This window comes from Sturnira hondurensis, unplaced genomic scaffold (assembly GCF_014824575.4).
Source record: "Sturnira hondurensis isolate 20B ecotype Veracruz unplaced genomic scaffold, ASM1482457v3 Scaffold0019006, whole genome shotgun sequence".
Classification (NCBI taxonomy): Eukaryota; Metazoa; Chordata; class Mammalia; order Chiroptera; family Phyllostomidae; genus Sturnira; species Sturnira hondurensis.
Window position 1 is genome coordinate 4,795,436 of NW_028091637.1, and position 20,781 is coordinate 4,816,216.

The 20,781-nt window shown below is 47.2% G+C and overlaps 1 protein-coding gene across 3 annotated transcripts in view; it reads left to right on the forward strand.

The window, feature by feature from the left end:
- RARB (retinoic acid receptor beta) overlaps window positions 1-20,781 on the forward strand; it is a 355,682-nt gene that overhangs the window by 312,340 nt on the left and 22,561 nt on the right. For all 3 annotated transcript variants that reach the window (XM_037070722.1, XM_037070723.1, XM_037070724.1), the window contains exon 4: window positions 18,466-18,626. In XM_037070722.1, coding sequence (XP_036926617.1) covers window positions 18,466-18,626 — 161 coding nt within the window. The remainder of the gene's footprint in view (window positions 1-18,465; window positions 18,627-20,781) is intronic.

Genomic DNA, 20,781 nt, shown 5'->3' on the forward strand with positions numbered 1-20,781 from the left:
TCTAGTGGGGGGAAAAGAGAATAAGAAAGAGAAATAGGGAGATGTATCTGGAAAAGGGAATAGGATTGATTATTGGAGGTAGGAGGCACAATTTCTGATGAAGTAGTCAAGGAAAGCCTCATGGGAAAATGATGTCTGAGTAAAGACAGGAGAGAGGTGAGGGAAAGAGCCACGGGGACAACTGGGAGGAGAGTGCTCTGGGGAGAGGGTGCAGCCAAAGCGAAGGCCCTGGGGTGTTAGCATCCCGCAGTGTGTTTGAAGACCATCAAGGATGCCAGTGTGTGAAGAGGTGAATAAATGAATGGGCATAAGACAGGAGATGGAACCAGAAAGGCCAAAGGGGGCTTGGTGCAGACTTGAGCTCTTTCTCCAGGCGGATGGGGACCAGGGGGTCGGAGCAGAAGGGTGAGGTGACTGGCGTTTTAATAGAATCCAGCGGGCTGTTATGTCGAAGTCAGCCTATAGGCGCCGTAAGCACAGAGGCAGAGAGAACTGTTGGGGGGCTGTGGAAGTTACCCAGCGGAGACGTGGGGGCAATGACCCGGTGGGAGTGGTGGTGGCTGTTTCTGTAATCACAGGCCCCCTCTACGTCAGGAGTCCAGACCCCACTGAGAAGTGGCTGTATGAGCCAGAAGGAGACCAAAGTGTCAGCAACTGGTTTCTGAAAGTCACCTTATGGTCTGAGCACCTTACCAGTGCTACAGAAAAGCTTGCCTTTGAAAGGAAAAAACTGAAAACCTGTATTTTAAAAAAATAATTGAAGTAACACAGACTTACCGAAGGCAGTTTAAAAAGTACTGAAATTTCTAAAGAAGAAAACACAAAGTCTGGCAGAAGTAAGGCCTGTCCTGGGTGTGGTTGGTAGGGTGATAATATGGTGTAATAATGTATAGTTTTAATTTGAACATTTCACCTAAAATGTCATATGGTGTGCTTGAGTAGGACATTATTATGTCACAGAATTACATGCTTAGGATTTTTTAATAAAATATTTTGTAATAAAACAGGGGCATTATTTGTGCCAGACCCTGTATAAATCACAATTACTCTCTTGTTCCAGATATAAAGCCTATTAATACTTTGATTTATTTTACTCTGCTCTTTTTCTTTTCCACGCGTATTCAAATGAGTGTTCAAGTGTTTCTCACCTCCTTGTTTAGTTGAATTTAACATTGTGGCTATTTTTTCATGTCATTGGTCTTCAAAAGATTATTTCTAATGGCAAGCCTAACATTCCTTCCTATAGGTGGGAATTAATTTATATGGCCACACGCCTAATGGAAAATGCAGCTGACATGTGGGACCCCAAGGGCTTTCCCAACCTTCACCCTAAAATCATAGAAGCTCACCTGCCCTCTCACAAGCTCTGTTGCTACCTGGAAGCCTCCACCCCCTTCCTGCACAGCCTGGGAACTTCCACATCATGGAGAGCAGGCCCCTGTGTCCTTCCCTGCAGGTGGGCCAGTGTAGAGAAGGCCTGGAAGGGCTTGACCCCAGGCCATTAAGTGCCTTCTCTCAGACTCACCGAGACAAGTCACCCCTCCTTTGTGGGGAAATGAGAAGGTGAGGTGGGGAGGAAGGTTAAGAGCCCCACTCAGCTAAACCACCAGCACACAGAAGCCCAAGGCCAAGGCCATAGAGATGCCCTCCTTCCATTGAGGATGTAGCAAGTAATGAATGTCAAGTTCTTGGTCATAGGAACTGTTCAATAAATGTTGTCTTCCCCTGTCCTCTACCATTGCCAGGAAAATAGCAGAATTCCATAAAGGAAGTATTCACATGTGCCAGTCAGAGGGAGTGAGCTGAGTTAGTGGACAGTCATTCCTGTTTGTGCCCACCCAGTGAGCCTTCTACCTGTAGGATGAGTTCAGTACATTTTCCTTGGGTGTGATTTCGTTAGCCATCCTTCTGACTTGTGTGCATTTGAATATGCTCAAGAGAAAAAAGAGCCCAAGTTGGCCAGTCTCTTGACCTCAACTGGAGTTCAATAATAGTTTATTGATGAATGAAAGCATGGGTAGATGGAAGAAGGAAAAAGAGGGAGAGAAATTAGGCGGTAGATGGATTGTAGGAAGGATAAATTAACAATCAGTGTACTATTTTTTCTTTCTCTATAAAGATATGAGGGGAATAATGTTTTTACATAAGCCAATGTCTTTTCTGCTTTTTTCCCCATGTAAACTAAAAGGCCAATATGAAAATTCCTTATTTCTGCTGCAAGAGAAATAGCCATATTATCATCTAAGTAGCGTATTTTATCTATTGAATTTGGGTAGGGAGAGGAAGGTGAGTGACTTCCTAGCTTGGATGATGTAAATCTGTATGTCCCCCTCATAAAATATATTGTTATTGCTGTGATTCATTTGACTTTCTTTTTTTTTTTCAAGTGGACTATGGTTTGTGTGCAGTGGATAAAGTAATTGGATTGAGTGCTTCTCCCTAGAGACAGAATCAATCACCGTTGTAGAAGATGGTGACATTTTAGAAAGAAACTCTGAGGAAAATGTCATGCCTAAAAAATTAGATTTAAACCCACCGGCTCCAGATTGATTTTTATTACACTCAAATGCATACCCTGATTGATTATCAGTCTTACAGATGTTTAGCACATTTCTCACTCCTCTAATAATCAGAATAATCTAATTTTCAATGTCATTTAATGTACTCTATTCAAGGTTATAATAGATCATATTTCTAATAAAACACAGCAATTATATAATGAATAATACAGGAGGGCCGGCATTTGGATTCCCTTGACTTTAAGGCACTGCTAAGGGAAAGTCTTAGATGAGCCCAGTTCTTGAAGTGTGAGGTACATTCTAAGCCTTTGAATGCATTATAGAGGGTGTTTTTTTCCCTGCTGGTCATCTAAATGGAATTTTGCCAGACTTGACCAAAAAAAAAAAATTCTTGGGAGGAAACAGCACGATTTGAATCCTTTAATATATGTTATTGGTGCACCTGGAGAAAAGTGGTAGGTTGCCAGGTTATTTATTGAGTTTCTCTAGTAATTGCTACTTTCTCCCCATTTTTGATATACATCCCCTGGAGAAACACCATATTTTAGTTCTGAATATTTTTCCAATACCCATTGTAGCAGCAGCTAACATTACGGATGTTACAGGGTAAACCACGGGATATCTCATTTTGAGGAGGTTTGGCTATATTTAGAGCTTAATACTAACCTGATTATGCTTACTTTGTTTTTGGGGTTTTTTTAAAGCGACCTGACTCACCTTGGGAAGTAACTTGTGCTTTTTATATTTGTGGCTTCTAACCAATTCCTGTCATGTTGAAATCTGGGTTAGCAATTATGAATTCCTCGGTCATGGCTTGCAGCTGAGTGGGGCGATCTAGCATGTATGAAATGATGTCAAATCCCGGTCCCCCAACACGCGGCGGCGTGTCTGGAGCCGTCCCCTTGATGCTGTGNAATACTAACCTGATTATGCTTACTTTGTTTTTGGGGTTTTTTTAAAGCGACCTGACTCACCTTGGGAAGTAACTTGTGCTTTTTATATTTGTGGCTTCTAACCAATTCCTGTCATGTTGAAATCTGGGTTAGCAATTATGAATTCCTCGGTCATGGCTTGCAGCTGAGTGGGGCGATCTAGCATGTATGAAATGATGTCAAACCCCGGTCCCCCAACACGCGGCGGCGTGTCTGGAGCCGTCCCTTTGATGCTGTGCGCTCTGGTGGGGGCAGCAAGGGGCAGCAGGAAGAAGCAAGACATGAGCTTTCCGGCCGCAGGACATTGAGAGGCTAAAAAGGCCTCTCCTGACATTGGCCCTAGATAGGAACCTGGCAGAAGGGGAAGTTCCGAAGTTCCGAAGCTTCCAGAAGGTCTCAACAAAAGCAGATGGTGGACCGGTGCAAGCAGGACACCACTGAACAGAGATTTCTGTTGAGTCCTGATTCAGAGGGAGCCACGTCGGTAGCGGAAGGGCAGTCTGGGGAAGACCAGAGCTAAGGGTCTGATAGGCACGGGCTTGCCCTGAGCCAGCTCTGGGTGGCGATGTGTCTTCCCTCTTTAAGATCCGTGTTCATCAGGTCATGAAAAACTACCATCGTGCTCCGTATTGGTGGCCGGTCAGAGCACATTTTGGAACATCGTTGTTTCTTGTTCCCGGGGCCTCATTTTAAAAGGGGAGTTCTCCAGAACCGAACATGAGCCAAAGCAGGTTGACCAGGATGGTGTGAAATCTACAAGCTGTCTGCTCTGAGATAGAATTGAACGCACCAGAAATTCAGAGGGTGGAGATAATTAATGTAGGGAGAAGATAATTGCTCTAAACTGCTTGAGGGGCTATGAGCCACAGAGGAAAGTTTGCTATCATTTGCTGAGTGCTGGGTCTTTTTAACACCTCTCCCAGATTATTACCATTCCTTCAGGGTCATGGCAGCTAACGAGGAGAGAGGCCAGGTCAGCGGCCCCAAGTGACTCGGCCCTTGAGCTATCGTGTCGAGATTTAAACCCAGCTCTCTGTCGTCCAGCTCTTGTGATCCGTGCCAGACCCAAGAGTCCCCACAGACTGATTCTGAGTGATCACTGAGGTCCCTTCCAGCTGTGAAATGCAGTAGGTCTTCATTCAGGATACATGTTCCGAGTCATTTCTTGATATTTGGGAATGTTGCAAGCATAAGGAGAGAGTCCTCTCTCACAGTACTCAAGGGAGATGTTGGAGTGGCAATACTTGCTGCTTAAATAGATGAAGGTTGAGAGAGAGAGGACCCCTTTGCACTTAAGGGACTTGGCAGCAAAAGCTGCCTACACTGTTGAACATGACAGTACTTGGAGCTGGCTTACCATCTTGCAACTTCCAGGAGCCTTAAGAAAAGGGAGTGTGTGCTTGTGTATCTGTGTGTCTTAAGGGGTTACAAAGGAGCTGGTTTCTAATATTAATGATAAAAATTATCATTGAGAACTTTAGGGACAGGGTTTTAGCAGGGTAGTCCTTAGTGTGAAAGGTTCACAGGATTTTTTTTGGGGGGGGTGTTCTGCAAAAGAGAATATGCGAGGATATCTGTGTGACCAGACAGCCTGTTTTAGCTCTTAACAGCACTCCTTTTACTTTTTATTTGTATTACGTGGCAGTTTGCTACCTTTGCAGATGAGCAGGTGTCTCATCTGCAAAGCGTCATTCCAAGAGGGACTGGACTTGAGCAGCAGTCGGTAGACTAAGTGCACCTTGGTGGGCTATGTAGGACAAGGAAGAGAGAGGGTGGGTCTGCTGCTCTCACGGGACATGGGCCCTGGGTGGGCTGTGGTTCCAGATGCTCAGATGACAGCACCAAGGAGGGAGAATCCTATAAGGACAGCTAAAGCCTCTTTAGCAGAGGATCAAGGAGAGGTGCTGAGAGATGTCTAGTGGGCTGCTGGATACACATCTCTGATGCTTAGGACAAAGATCTGGGCTAGAGCTGCAGATCCAAGCCTCTGGGTGCATGTGCTCGGTGGTGGGGTTCTCTATACATATCTAAAGGAAATTATTTAATGAGTGTAGTAACACACCACTACTCTGGCTTATCTTTAATTGACAAGGAGCTTTTTTGCCCCCATCTGTGGGACGCTTTCAGCCCCCAGATATCCACAGTACTTGCTCCTCCCCACCATCTCTCTCCTCAAATGTCTCCACAGAAGCCTTCTCTGCCCACGCTCCATAACACAACCTCCCCGTCCATTTCTCTCCCCTATGTGATTTTTCTTCTTAACACTTACCATTATCTGACATCGTATTGTATACCTATTTGTTTGTTGTCTGTCTTCTACAAGAAGCAAAGAAACTCCTTGAAGCTGGGAACATTGCTTTATTCAGTTATATCCCTGGTGCCTGGAACAGTGCCTGGCACATAATGGGCGCTCAGTAAATATTTATAAATTAATAATCACATTTAGAATTGATTGCATGCAGCTGAGGACGTCATTGTAGGACCTCCCATTGTTTCTTGGGTGTGAGCTGCCTTCCCACTAGATCTCAAACGCTATCTGATCGTACACCCACCGCCACCCCCCAAGGTAGGATTGGTGATGAATAGGAGCCCATGGGGAGGTTGGGGTTCTCCCCAGATTTTCGTTCTAGGCATTGCCTTCCTCCTTGCTCGAGTCCTGAGGCTGAGGAGGCTTTAGCAGATGTCTTTCTGATGAAAAGGAGAGAAAAGCACGTTCCAGGTGTGGGTGTGAGTGTCAGAGGAAGGGAAAAAGAAGGGCAGAGGGAGGTGAGTTGCGCGGGTCTGGCAGGAACGCCTTGTGTGATTTCGTGAACTTCTTGTGGTTTTTTGACTCCTTCCTTGAAGCCTTCCCAGGGATAGCAGCTCACTTCTCCGCTCATGTCAAACATCCAAGTTTGTGGCTGTGAGCTCTGCAGAGAATGGTGGAGATGGCTTTATTTCTTTCCCAAATGACTCTCCAGAGAAATAAATACCTGAGAATTAAAGTTCCGTAGGCCAGAAAGAGTATTTTTTGTGAACTAAATAGGATTTTAGCAATCCTTCACCGACGAGGGCAATTTGGGATGATCTATTTATATTGAGAAACTGATAAGTTCACTCGGGGGGGGAAAGCAAAGTTGGCTACAGTTCTGGCCAGCACTTCGCATGCTGAGACTGACTTGGAGGCTGTGGCTTATTTCTGCAGTTTCATTTTTAACATTTTCTCTCAGTCGCATGTGTGGCCCAAGAGTAACCTCTCAGTGGCGTTCAGGGTAGCCAAGAAAGAAAAATTCTTTAGTCATAGTCCTTGTTTTATCCTTGTTATAAACACTCATCTTTTTACAAAGCAAACCTCTCAAAAAAGTTATTTTATGAACTTTGTGTCATTTGCAGTTAGAACTGGGTTTGAATTCTGGCCCTTTCAGTCCCTGGCTGTGGGACGTTTCAGGTCCCTTAGCCTCAGTTTTCTCATGTGCAGATCAGGGAGTAAGAACACCACCTACCACTTAAGGTTGTCCTGAGAATTAAATGGGATGATATACAGTGAACACTAAGCACAGCCCCGAGGAGCAGCCCTCCCTCCCCTGAAGGGATGGGTCGGCCCTGGTGGCATGTTCGTATTTGCTGCTACCGCCACACTGCACGTATGGCTGAGGGGGAAGTCACAGAAGTCCTGGTCACAGACTGAGCCTTGGTGTGCTGACCGTATTGATGGTAAACGAATTGACCATATATGTGTGGGTTTATTTCTGGGCTCTCGGTTCTATTTCATTGATCTCTGTGTCTGTTTTTATGTCAGTACCATGCTGTTCTGATTACTATAGTTTGTACCATAGTTTGAAATCAGGGAGTGTGATACCGTCAGCTTTGTTCTTCTCTCTCAAGGCTGCTTTGGCCATTTGGAGTCTTGTGGTTTCATACAAATTTGAGGATTATTTGTTCTATTTATGTGAAAATGTCATTGGAGTTTTGATGGGGATTGCATTAAATCTGTAATATCTTTGGATAGTATGGACATTTTAACAATATTATTTCCTCTGATCCATGAGTACAGAATATGAAGCTTGAATTTCTGTAATGGGTCAGAATTTTCTCTGGTCTTTGCATTTCAAAGCCAAGGGCAAAGAATAGTTAATATTTTCTCATAGACGATTTCTGATATCCCAGGTGGGCCAATAATGGCCTATGATTTAGCCTATGAATTTGAATAGTGCATTTCTTATTTGGTGGTCTGTAGACTGCACCTGAAAAAAAGATTCCCTTCCGTGTGCTTTGCTTCCACGTGGTGTCGCACACTCACCCACACTACACGCATGCTCACTTGCACACGTGCTATTTCCATGAAAGCAGGGACTTTTAATTTGGTTCCTGCTGCATGGCTCCATCAGTGCCTGGCACACAGAGCTCATAACTACAGCTCAGCAATTCCTGGTGGAATGAATAAAATGTTGAGTTCCACTCTGCCCAGTCTACTTCTCATTACGTCAAAATCTAGAGGACAAGAGCTGGAAAAAACAACACCCAGAGGGACTACGGGGTTTGCCATCACTTTGCATGGCTACCATTCCTGTCATACTCGGATCTTCCCTGAGACCGTCTCCCGTCACTCACTTGTCCTGAGCCTTAGCCCCAGGTAGCCAACGGCCTACCACACACCCTGGACACCACCACTAGCATGGCACGTGGGCACCTGGAATTCCATACAACCTGCTTCTCCTCCTATGTGCCCTCACCATTGTCCAAGCCAGAAAACAGCTCGTCACCCTCCCCCCTCCCACCCTAGCTCAGACATCCCTCGTTCCTTACTTGGGACTCCCAGCAACCACCTCAGTGATCCCTCCACTCCCCGCCCCCTGCCACCAGCCATTTCTTCACCATTGACAGAGTGACCCTTCTAAAAGGCAACTCTGACAATATCACTGTCACTCCTTCCCCAGGTGAACTGGAATCCCAGTCTCCTTGGCCAGGTTCACAAGGTCACGTGAGCTGTGGTCCAGCCTCAACTCTGACTTGTGAACCCTGGTCCTCTTCTTTGCAGAGGTTCAGAGCTGCCTGTCGCTTTTGCGCATGCTGGCAGTCAGTCTCGCTCTGTCTTCCGCCTGGAAAGCACCCCCATCTCTCAATGAGCCAAAGCCTCCTCCCGCACAGACAGTTCCTCAGAGCCTGTGTCTTCTGAGATCTCACTGCTCTGCGCTGACCTTCCAGTGAGCCTTCTCAAATGAACGATGTCAGATTCCCTGGGCGATTCAGACAGCCTTTTTGTATTTGTAAACACGGGTGGTTTCACTGACCCCTCTTACAGGTTTGATTACAGAAAAGCACATTTCCAAGGGCCTGGACTCAAGTTGGTTTCCTAGGTTGACTTTTGAAGGGCTTTCTCTGGCCTCCTCTTAACCTCCATGCCCCCTCCCTGCCCCCAGCCTGGCTTTGCTAGTAATGTTCTCGTAAAGGCACCACTTTCTCTTGGGCCAAAACCAATGAACTTTGCTCCTTCTTCATTCCTTCTGACCATCGGCTACATGGGACTCTTGCCCAGGCTGCTCCTGCTCTTTCAAATTCTGTTTCCTTCCCTTGGTCTCTATGAGTTTCGTTATACCAGCATTCCTGCTCACCATTCATCTCCTTCCATCCTTTACTCTCTTCCCTTTTCCCCCAACGACTGGCACCTCCCAAGGATCAGTTTCTGACCCTCTTTTTCCTTCTTTCCTCTCTCTCTCCTTAGATTGTTCACTCCCTCTCATGCTGCCAACAGTCATCTCTAAGGTTGTGACTCTTAAATAATCTAACCCCAGACCTGTGTCCTCACCAGATCCACAGTGCCCTTTCCCTAACAATCTCTGAAATTGCCGCCCCGATTTCTGACTCTCCTCCCCTCGAGCCAAGCTCATTTTTCTGCCCCAAACAGGACTCCCTGTTTCCCACCAGCTTCCCCAGTTTTCTTCTCTGTCATGATACCCTCTGTCCCAGTACCCGTGTTCAAATTTATTGTCCCTCCTGAGTCTTTTTCATTTCCCACGTTCACTGTCAAATCCAGCAGATTTTTCACTGTGGCGCTTCCTGCTATCTCTTCCTCCTTCTCTCCTCAGGTGCCAGTCTGATCGTTTCTCCCAAACCATCCTTAGTCTTCACTCTTCTTGCCTGCTCGTACCAGCTACCTCACTGTCCTACAAAGGCGGTGCGGTTCCTCCCGAAAGCACTTCCTCGTGTCCCCCACATCCAGAATGTCCTTTCCATCTCTTTCTACCTCCCCAGTGACAGATTCTTTAAAGGTCACTGAAAAGCTAACTTCCTTCATGTAGCTATTTTGTTCCCAACCTTTAGGCCTTTGCACATATTGTTCTCTTCAGCCAATATGTTTTCCAGACCCCCAGGCCCCATTCACTTTAGAGCTATTTGTTGAGCCTCCCTGAGGGAGAAGACGCTGTACTATGCACTAAGGATACCTGAGTGAAGGAGGCCTTGCACACTCCTGGAGAGCATTCATCTCTCTACTGAGATGGCTTTGACGACTCCCACGGACTGAACCATCAGCTCACTCATCTGTGGGTCTGAGGACTGTCTCATACCCTACCCCTTAGATTTTTGTATTCCTTTGCTTAAATTAGAGAATGACTGTCTCCTTTCTGGTATCATATTCACTGCATGGTAGTTCTTGGTTTTAGGTGAGTCTGTCTTTTCCTGGAATGGGAGTCTTTTGAACAATAAGCTCCCATTCCTGTCTCATTCACATTTATCGCAGTCTCAGGTACAGTGTAAGTACTCAATAATTATTTGAACAGCGGGGGAAATAAATAAATGAATGGACTGGCAGATGGATGGACCAAAAAAATTGATATGAGAATAGGCAGATGGACAAATGGATGGATAGGTGGATAAACCAATCAGTGGAAGAAAAAATGAGATGGATGGATGGATGGATGGGCAGATGGGCAGTTGAACAGAGGGACAGAGAGCTGAATGGATGGACAAATAAATACATGAAAGAATGGACAGGTGGACAGCTGAATGAATAGCTGAATAGATGGATGGGATAAATAAATAAATAAATGGATAGATAGATATATGAATATATGAATGGATAGACAGATGGATGATTTTTAAAAAAGAAACCCTTGCCATTAAGAGAGACTTTGGTAGTTAGCTTCCCACCCATTGTAAGAAATAACCTTGAGAGTTAAGCCAGCCTTCAAAAACAGTAAATTTAAATTTATCTATAATTATTGGGAAAGTAGGTTATGGTTAACTGACTAGCCATATTCGAGAGCAGGCTAGTATATTTCTTATGCATGGATTGCCGATTCTCTAAAAATTGAAATTAATAGAATGCATTTCTAACAAAAGCTATACTGAACAGTGTACTTACTTGGTGACTATGAAAGCTTTAGGAGTGTTAGTGTTTTAAGAACCCCAGTGAGAATTACCGAGGGGTACACAGGCTGACAAAACCCATTTAAATGCCTTAAAGTGAGAATTTTTCACTTAAACTAAGTATGTAATATTAAACACCCACGCATTCCCATGCAGACCATTTCTACATGTGATGATTTGGATTTCTAAAATTGATTTGACAATATGCAGAAGCTGCTCTACATTCATATCCTAAAATAGAGAGTTGGGAAAATTTGCAGAAAATTTGTCTGTCCCTCAGATACCTCACTGATAAATGAATGACTTGGGCAGAGAGAGACTCCTCAAGTGCGTCAAACGGTACCTGAAAAACTTGGATCACAAGGAGGTGAACATGCTCACATCTGTGAAGCCAAGTTCACATGCAGTGTCCTGCCACAAGAGATGAACCCACTGAAAGTTTGATAACTGTCCAGTTTTAACCTTAATCTCTAGTTATATGGCACCAGACGGGAGCACTGGTCTTGCCTTGCCTTAGATAAAAATTCTTTGCTCTCTCCCTCATTGTTTTCCTACTTCCTTTACTTTCTTCCTCCCTTCCCTTCATTTCTTTGTTTCCTTTATCTCTTTGCCTCATTTCTTTCCACTCTACTTTCTCTACTGCTGCTTTAGAATTTCACACTTCAAAGCATTTAATATGTATTAAAGACTTATAGTTTGTATTATAAATCTTAGGTGTTTTATTTGTTTGTTTGTTTATTTTACTCCTCACTAGAGGATGTGTTTATTGACCTTAAAGAGAGAGGAAGAGGGAGAAAGAGGAACATCGATGTGAAAGAGAAACATGAATCATTGTCTCAGGTGAACACCCTGACCAGGGATCGAACCCACAGTCTAGCTATGTGCCCTGACTGGGGTTTGAACCTGGCCAGGGCTTTGTGTTATATTTACCGGGGGAAAGCCATGCTTTATTTGACTCAGTGTCTTTAGGAGCTACAGGATTTGATAAATCGTTGGTAAATAAATAGTTTGGTGTAGGACTTCCACTGTCTTAGTACTATTAACACCATATTACAGTTATTTATTTCTCTAAATGTATGTAAGAATCTTGTATATGATGGAAGAAAATAATGTCAGTGTTTTTCAGATAAGGACACTAGTTCAGGGACATTAGTCCCTGATGTTTAGTCCCATTAGTCCCCCCCAAACGTTCTGAGTTTCCATAGCAGTAAATGACGGACTAAAATACAGACCCTTGGGATTTTGCCCCAGTGCCCCGCCCACACGTGGGCATTCCTCACTGTTGTACAGACCCGCTCCTTGAACAGATCCTGTCGGTTAGCTATCGCTATATAATAAGCCACCCCAAATTTCAGTGGCTTGAAACAATAAGCATTTTTAAAAGATTTTATTTATTTATTTTTAGAGGGAAGAGAGGGAAAAAGAGAGGGAGAGAAACATCAATGTTGCCTCTCTCACGCCCCCCACTGGGGACCCAGGCTTGTGCCCTGACCGGGAATCAAACTAGCAACCCTTTGGTTCATAGGCCGGCACTCCATCTTACTGGGCCACACCAGCCAGTGCAGCATTTTTTTATTTTTCACAGAGCCAGGGACCAGCGAGGTTTACTAGGCTGTCTTCTTGAGCCTATGGTTAGCTGCAGATTGCTGAGGCAAATCTGCTGATCTTGCTTGAATGTTCTCCTGGGTTTAGGGATACACTGGCTCTCAGTTGATCTAGCATGATCTTGGCTGGGCTCACTGGGCTGTCCTTCACACGGTCTGTCATTCTGCAGCAGGCTAGCTCAGGCTTGTTCACACACAGTGGTCAGGTTCTCAGGGGGATAAGCAGAAGAGCGCCACATCTCTTCGAGTTCCACACTTGACAATGGTACATCACTACCGCTGCATTCTAGCTGTGAAAGTGAGTCCTAGGCCTTCTGGTTACAAGGAGGAGCTGTAGAGCCACAATGCACAGAGCTGCATAGAGGAGGACCAGGAGGATCAGAGCCAGCGCTGCAGCTGAGCCACCACACAAGCACAGTCCCCGTCTCCAGGCACCGGTGCGCCGGTGCCTCCAGATCTACAGGGTTTGCCCAGGGGTGTACTCCCCACGGGGAATGACGGAGGCTGCTTAGCAGGAAATGTTCCAAGCTAAGAGAAGTACCTCATTTCTGTTTTAAACGGCATGGTAAGAGGAAAGAAATATATAAGAATGTCAAGTTCTTTTCTGAACTTCTTTTCTGCAGTTCATTTTCTGAACATTAATTGTGTTTAGACAAAAGGAGGCAGGGAAAAATTTGGCCATTAGAATCATCACGACAGAGATTGTTGTCAAATATTTGAAAGCCCACAACTTGCTGTGAAGAGTATACATTACACAGCACGGGGTACAGGTTTATTTGGAGCAGTCCGCTGCTGCGAAGTTTGTTTTGTCATGCCCCCCCCTTCAGATACAGATTTTGAAAGGCTTACCATGCCTGCTTCTTCAAAGAAATATAAAAACATGTGCCTGTGTCTCTGCTCAGTCATTTTACCCCAGATATTTGGGTCCTTATTCTAAGACTATTGATTCCTGAATATGAGACTGCCTGTACCTTTACAAAGAAGTTAAAAACACCCCACAAAACAGTCTTCCTGATACACGAGGGCAGGTTGAACTTTGGCAGAGAGAACCCCAGCTTGACATAAGAAAGAATGTCCTGCCCTTGAACCTGGCTTATGGATGTCTATCCCTGAGCTGTTCTTTTCTACACTGGAGGCTTTTAAACACCAGGCGCGTTGGTCAGGTGGAAGGTGCGCGAAGCTACTCCCGACCGAAGAAGAGGGCCAGCCTCAGTGTCTTTCATTTCCAATGCTGGCGTTCCGTTTTGGGCCATCAGTCAAGACCTTCATCACAGCTCTACCACAAACACAAAGCCAAGGACACAGGCACCCCGCTGTGGATAGGATTGAAGGAAAGCCATCACTGAGGTGGCTCATTGCTGCCGGGGGCTGTGTAAAGAAATCCTGCCGATTATGAGGGGAGGCATCCCCTGGGCGCCGTGCAGTTCCCTGGCCACTCCTTGCCAAGCTCCTGCTTTGACACATCGGGCAGGAATGTTTAATTTCCCTCATCTCTGGAGTTGAACTTATGCTGTTTCCTATAATTCATACAAGGCTCCTGTCCAAAGAAAGGGGTTTGTCTCTTATAACAGAGCCTCTGAACTCCAAATCTCTCGTCTTGCAAGGACGACAACCGCAGTGGACCTGCCCCAAACCAAACACAGCCACGGCAGGGCTGCCCGCACCAGCCAGACAACAGAGGAGGAAAGCACTGGGAACTGTAGGACCGAGGGGACCCTGTCCACTCGAGAGGAGGCGAAACCTCCACATCTAAGAGCAACCAGTGAGAGGAAACTATGTTGAGAAATGTTTTGAAAGTCGTATTAGTATAATACACCACTTTAAGTAGAAAGTATTTGGTATTTGTATATTCTGGTATATCAGCCATTTTCTCTAGGTGCTTTGAATTACTTTAGAGGCTGAGCTATGTTGGTAGATCCTTGCTGAACTCTCAGGATGCCACGTCCAGACTATTCGCCCCAAGACTTACATACTTAATAAGTGGTAAAAATTCTAACTGTGCTCCCTGCTCGGTCACTGTCACTCTGAATGGTAGGCCATCCCTTCCACCTGGCACTTTGTGGGCCGTCACATCGGTTCAAAGTCCTTGCACGGGTGTGGCCACACTGCAGGTGTGGAGCAGTCCTCTGGGGGTGCTATTTAACAGACACTCGTGGGGCCCCTGCCCTCTCCCTGTTCCTGAAGGCATGTGACTTGTCAGTGACAGAGAAATCTTGGCGGGAACCTTGTTTACTAACCTCCTTTCTCTGTGTGTTTGTTCAAATATCTACTAGCATTTACATGGCAAGTACGGTATTAGGAGAGACCCAGTTTCCACCTTCAAGGAGATGCCAATCCTGGAGTATTAACTCCCCTAACCCTACCCGACTTTACAGTGGGGACCACTGTGCTCAATGCTCAAGCACCCACTCCCAAATCCTGAAATTATGGAAACAGGATGCCTCCCTCCATCGCGGGTCCACCTGGCTTCAAATCCTCCTGTAGTTCATATGCATAATTAATTTAGATAATGATTTGTAACTGAAATGAAAATATTTGTGTGTTTTTCTTTTAAGCACACCCGTGTTTCAGTGACAGGCTGTCTCCCACGCATGGCAGCTAGGTGGCCCTAATCCCCAGCTCTGGCCCATGCTTCTTGCAGTTAGCAAGGAGGTTAAGAGTCAAGATGAACAAATTCCAGACCTTGATATTCAGGCAAGAATAAATAGACCATTATGCTTTCTTTGCTAAGCTGAATATGGAAAATTTTATGGACAAAAGCACTGTTGACTCTTTCTCTCTTTCTTTCTTTCTTTCTTTCTCTCTCTCTCTCTTTCTTTCACTTCCTTTCTTTGCCTTCCTTTGCCTTCCTTTCCCTTCCTTCCTTCCTTCCTTCCTTCCTTCCTTCCTTCGTGAAGAAGTTTTCAGTAGTGTCGTTTTCATCTCTTCCTGAGTCCAGGAAGTCCCCATCTTTTGCATATTTCCCACTTCCAGGAACTCCATGAAAGTCCAGGAATCCCCACCTTTTGCATATTTCCTGCGCTGCATTTTTATTGCGTGCATGGAAATCAATATTCCAGATTATAGTGCACACATAATATGTGCACACACAAGTGCACACATTAAAATGAACATGACTTCATTCATTTCCATGATTAGACATTCAAATAAAAGTGCTGGGCTGTCTGTTTTCATATTCATAGGTTGAGATCCGTACATCAGAGGTATTTGTATAAGTGGCACTTTTATGACATTCATTTCATTTGCAATATGATAGTGGATCATAAATACGTTACTTTTATGCCACCAAATCTGATTTGTAGCACTTAGCCCTCACGAGGAGAATACTTGATATTTTATGGAGCACCTTTCATCTGAGAAGCGCTTTGCCTACATCGGCCGGCTCCTCCCAGGTGTGTAAATCATGCTCGGGACCCTTTGGATGCCCCTCCTGCTTTATCCACCTCCTGGCTCCTCCTCTAGGTTGGAGAATGGGGCGTGAGTCCCCTGCAGGCCCAATGATGAGACCTTCAGTGACTGGAAGAAAGAGGTTCAGGTGAGCTCTGTGTGGCCACACAGAGGTCCTGACAGCTGACAAAAATCCCATGTTTAGACACCCACTCATCTTGTCCTTCACGAAACTGTGTCTGAGCCCCCATCTGTGTGCCTCCCCCTGTATTAACCCTGGGGACACAGAGACTAGTAAAATATGGCCCTCGCCTTCCAGATACCCCCAGGTGAGGAGGGGAGGGCCCTGAGAAACAGTATTTGCCCCCTGCCCCACCTCATGAAGGTGACAGTATGTGTCCCTTTCCTGCGTCCCATGCACTGCCAAACTCCTGTCTTCAGGGCTCTGTTTTAGAAGGACTGCCATTACTCTGGCATGATTTTTGGGTTAGCTGAAGAAGAGGGCCATGGGCAGGACCCAGGAAAGGAGGGGGTCGGAGGGCCTGCCCTGAGAGCCCCCTGCTGTCACACACGAGCCTTCAGGCTACAGCCTCCCCTCACACACCGGACTTCAATCTGTGTAGAGGGACACAGCGGCGTCTCTACTACACGCTACCCCCTGCCTCCCTCCCTGTCTCCCCTTTGCCGACTGTGTTCTTTGTGTTCTCCCCGCTGTAAACCACGCCCTGCTGTGTTCCAGACCTGCGGGGAGTGGTCCGGGCAGGCGGGGAAGACCGCATCTAGGGCGGGGCTCCCTCACACTGTCCCTACCCACTCGCTGTAGATCGAGAAAAGTTCTGAGCCAAAGAACAGGGTCATTTCAGAGTCCTGGGGAAGATGGTCATCTGGGAGGTTTTGCTTTCCTCTCAAAAATCCACTTCCCTCCAAGTGAGTCCGAGTGAGGAAAGAATTCCGGGTGTATAAACCCGAGCGTGTGAGCCTCTCTGAAGCTCAGTTTCTTTATCTGTAAAATGGGTTTCAAATTGCCTACCTGATAAGAGGGTTAAGTGCGTTACTGCGGACAGTTCCTATACATGCTCAAGACACTCAAGAAATGTGGAATTTTTTTTCCCGGCTGCCCTGCCTCCTGGTCAGGTGTGAGCAGCTTATATAGACACTGGGGCTTTTAAGTACCATTCATTGCTCCCTTTTTTCCCTCGCTCCCTCTCTCTGTCCCTCTCCATTACTATCTCTTTCCTTTCCCACTTTCTCCTTTCCCATGCCTGCCTTCAATTCTGCCTTCACCTGTAGCTCCAAGCAGGGCCCTGGATCTTCTCGGTGTAAACCAAAGAACCTAGGGAACTGCCAGTTCTCGGTCACCAGAGCTCTCCAGAGGCAGCCCAGGCCTGGCCCTCACAGGGCTGATGGGATTATGCCCTGGGTCATTTTGCAGCACAGAGTCCCAGCTCCCGGTGGCAGCACACACAGCCAGGCAGCTCCCCAGAGTGGAGTGAGGCACATGGGCTAGTCTTACCTGTTGGCCTCCCTGGGTTTCAGTTTCCTTCCCCGGGAGATCCAGGCCGGTGGCCAGAGCTTTGAGTTACACTTGAATTTGAAGTCACCCAAGAGGCCTGTGCTGTGAGAGGAAGCCCAGGCTTCTACAGCCCCAGGGTCCAGGGCCTGGCTCTGCCCCTCACTGAGCTCGGTGGGGCCTGCTGAGCCCAAGACACTCACCTGCTAAGGGTGCAGGGAGCCAGACAAGATGTGGAGCCAAGCAGCTGTGGGTGAATAAGTGAATGAATAAATGAATGGTTTTCCAGGCCAGGAGTTCAACATGCATAGATTATTATTTTTAAATAAGTTCATAGATAATAAGATGTATGATTAATATGAAAATCTCAGAAGCAGAAAAGCACAGAGGTATAAAAATGATAATCCCATTACTTCTAAGGTGAATTTCTTTTAAGGTACCAGTCAGCAAATTCAGAAAACTAAAAAGCAAAATATCAAAACAGAAAGCGTGGCCTGGCCTGGATGGCCCAGTTGGGGGCAGCGTCATCCACAACTGGAAGGTTGTGGATTCGATTCCTGGTCAGAGCACGTATAGAGGTCGCAGGTTCAACCCTGGGACGGAGCGCCTTCAGTACCTGGTCCGGCCGTGTATGGGAGGCAACCAGTCGACGTTTCTCTTTCACACTGATATTTCTCTTTCTCCCTTCCTCTCTGGCTTCCTCTCTCTCTCTCTCAAAAACAATGAAAAAATCCCCGTGGGTGAGTAAAAAAGTACCAAAAAACAAAATCAAAAAGCTTAGCTTGGAATCACCAATTATGATGCCACCAGGGCTTGTCTGGGGACGTTTCCCAGGCCATTCGGTTTCTTGGCAATGTCTCGCAGGCCATCTGCCCCAGAGCTGAGGGGACCGTGCTTGGGAAAAGTCCATCTTAAGGACCTGTCCACACAGAAAGTTCTTCCCAAACGAATAGAGACGGTCGGCCCGCTGGGGCAGCACGTGCTGGCACAGAAAGACAAATGTCGCTCTCTGCCCAGCCCTCCCGGCCGCCAACCTCTTTTCCTAGGTGTGTTTACAGCACCTATTCCCCCCTGTTCCTGTCCCCAGTGTCCCATGAATCCAAAGCACTGGCAAACACAGGCCCAGACCTCAGTGACCCCTGACTTGCCTTTTCTCTCGCTTCCAGCTGTCAGGAATGACCGAAACAAGAAAAAGAAGGAGCCTTCCAAGCCGGAGTGCACCGAAAGCTATGAAATGACAGCTGAGCTGGATGATCTCACAGAGAAGATCCGAAAAGCGCACCAGGAAACCTTCCCCTCGCTCTGCCAGCTGGGTAAATACACCACGGTAAGGGACACCCCACCACCACCACCCCCGGGCAGCTGGGAGGGTGGGCACCGGTCCCTGTGCACATGTGCACCCACACAGACACACTCCGCCCTGGGCCTGGAGGGGGCATCCGCCCAAACTCGGCCCAGGACGTGCACCGCGGCCCAGGCGCTGCACAGCGGCCACCCTCCTCCTGTAGGTAGGAAGTAGCCTTTGCACTCTCTGGGCAGCCTGGTGTTTCCTCCCGTTCCGTCAGGTGCGTGTGCATTCACCCAAGAAACACGAACTGAGCACGTACCTTATGCCAGGCTGTGTGGGAGGCGCTGGCGACATGAACGATTAAGATAAGGCTGCTGCCTGGAGGGACTTAAGGTCTGGCGAAGGAGACAAGTGAAGCCAGTGAGGTGTGACTTGGGTCATGTCAGACACCTGTACAGAGCCCACTGGGAACCCAGAGGGGAAAGGGATCAATCTTTTAAAAACACTGACCCAACTGTAAGATGCACCCAGGATTATTGGGACTCTTCCCTGGGCCAGGGTCTGGCTTCTGGGAGGGTTTGTTTGTAGCCCTAAAACCAAGGCCTGGAAAAGCACAAAGCAGGGGTGGCCCTTCCCTAGGTAGGTGGGTGGTGGGTGGGCCCCCTTTGCTGCCAGTACGCTGCTAGGAATGGCTTTCACTGAGGTTAGAGATAAAGATAAGAGGGAGGGACAGAAAGTGGGATCCAAGTGTGTTTCCTGGTCTGGGATGAGCCGGTAGAGACATCAGGAGGTATTTTAATTTTTAAGTGTTTTTTGCATATGTTATCTTCCCGGATGTATATTTCTGATGTGTGGCATGCAGTAAATACTTGCTGAGTGAATGAATGAATGAATGGGTGTAACTAGAAAGTTCTTCTGATCTCTTTAAGTGGCTTATGTTGCTTGCCTAGACGCTAGTAAACGTACCTTTTTAGAAAATGCAAATCTCGCAGCATTTGCTGGTTTGGTGGCTGGCACGCTAGGGACAGAACAGCGTGAAAGGTCACAAACATAAAAAGTGTTGCAATAGTGTTGCCAGACAGAAAAAAGAACGGGGAGAGCCGCCGTCGTGAAGCGAGTCTCCAGACGCACGCGGTCATGCGTTTGGGTGTGGGTGCCGCAGCTGTACCTGTAGGACAGGACTGGGGGCCAGGAGCAGGCCCACGGGGGTCGGGCGTGGAGATTGCTGCTAACACGTGCCAGGGCAGCCTCTCAGTGAGCAGGAGGCTGCGCGGTGGGTGGTAGAAGCTCCTGAAGGGCTGGACTTACGCCCGCCGGCCAAAGCAAAGACTGGCTCGGGAAGCAGAGGGAGAACCCACAACAGGGCTTCCCGGCCCACCATGCGCTTACGAAGCGCCTGGCGTTCCCATCCCAGGCAGGTTCTGATTCGGCAGGTCTGGGCGGTACATTCCTAACAAGCTCCCAGGGGGTGCTGGTGCTGCTAGTACACAGGCCACACTCTGCGTGGTCTGTGGGGTCTGTTTCTGCCCAAGGCCAGTGAATGAATTCCCCAAGGACTGCAGGGCCCCTTCTCATTCACCCCTCTTTGGGGACAAGACACCATCCATCCCCGGTGAGTGGTGCCCATCATTCTGAGCTCTTTGCAGGGACTTTCTACACCTCCTGATCTGGGAGGAAAGTGGAAATACAGGTGCAATCTCCAGTCTGATCCCTCAGCACAGGCAGCCCGACCCCCTTTAGGGGCACAGGGCCTGTTTGCGGGAGCAGCGCTGCTCCCCTAGAGTCTCTCCTCTGATTCCTCTCGATTTCCACTCTCTGGACGCAGACCTGGCTCAGTTTTTTTATTGTAAGCAATTTCAGATCCTTTCTGGAAGTAGGTGGGGGTATAAATATGTGAGAGCAGCCATAACACATTCTCTGCAAGCTCCTAGTTCCAAGCGGAGCGTTTTCGTGGAGAGCTTTTTATAGGTAGGTGGGTGCTTTCTCTGCCAGGAAACCTCCTGCCACCCTCACCAGGCCGGCACTCCTGTCTTGGGCCTTGGGCAGAGCAGGCCGAGAGGGACTAGAAAGCCAGCGAGTCGACCACCTACAGGTCTTTGAAAGAGGACTGCCTTTTGCTTTCCCAGCCTGGGTAGGCTTGGGATCAGTGGTCAGGCCCAGGAGGTGGCAGAATAGGTAGGGGGACAAAAAGACA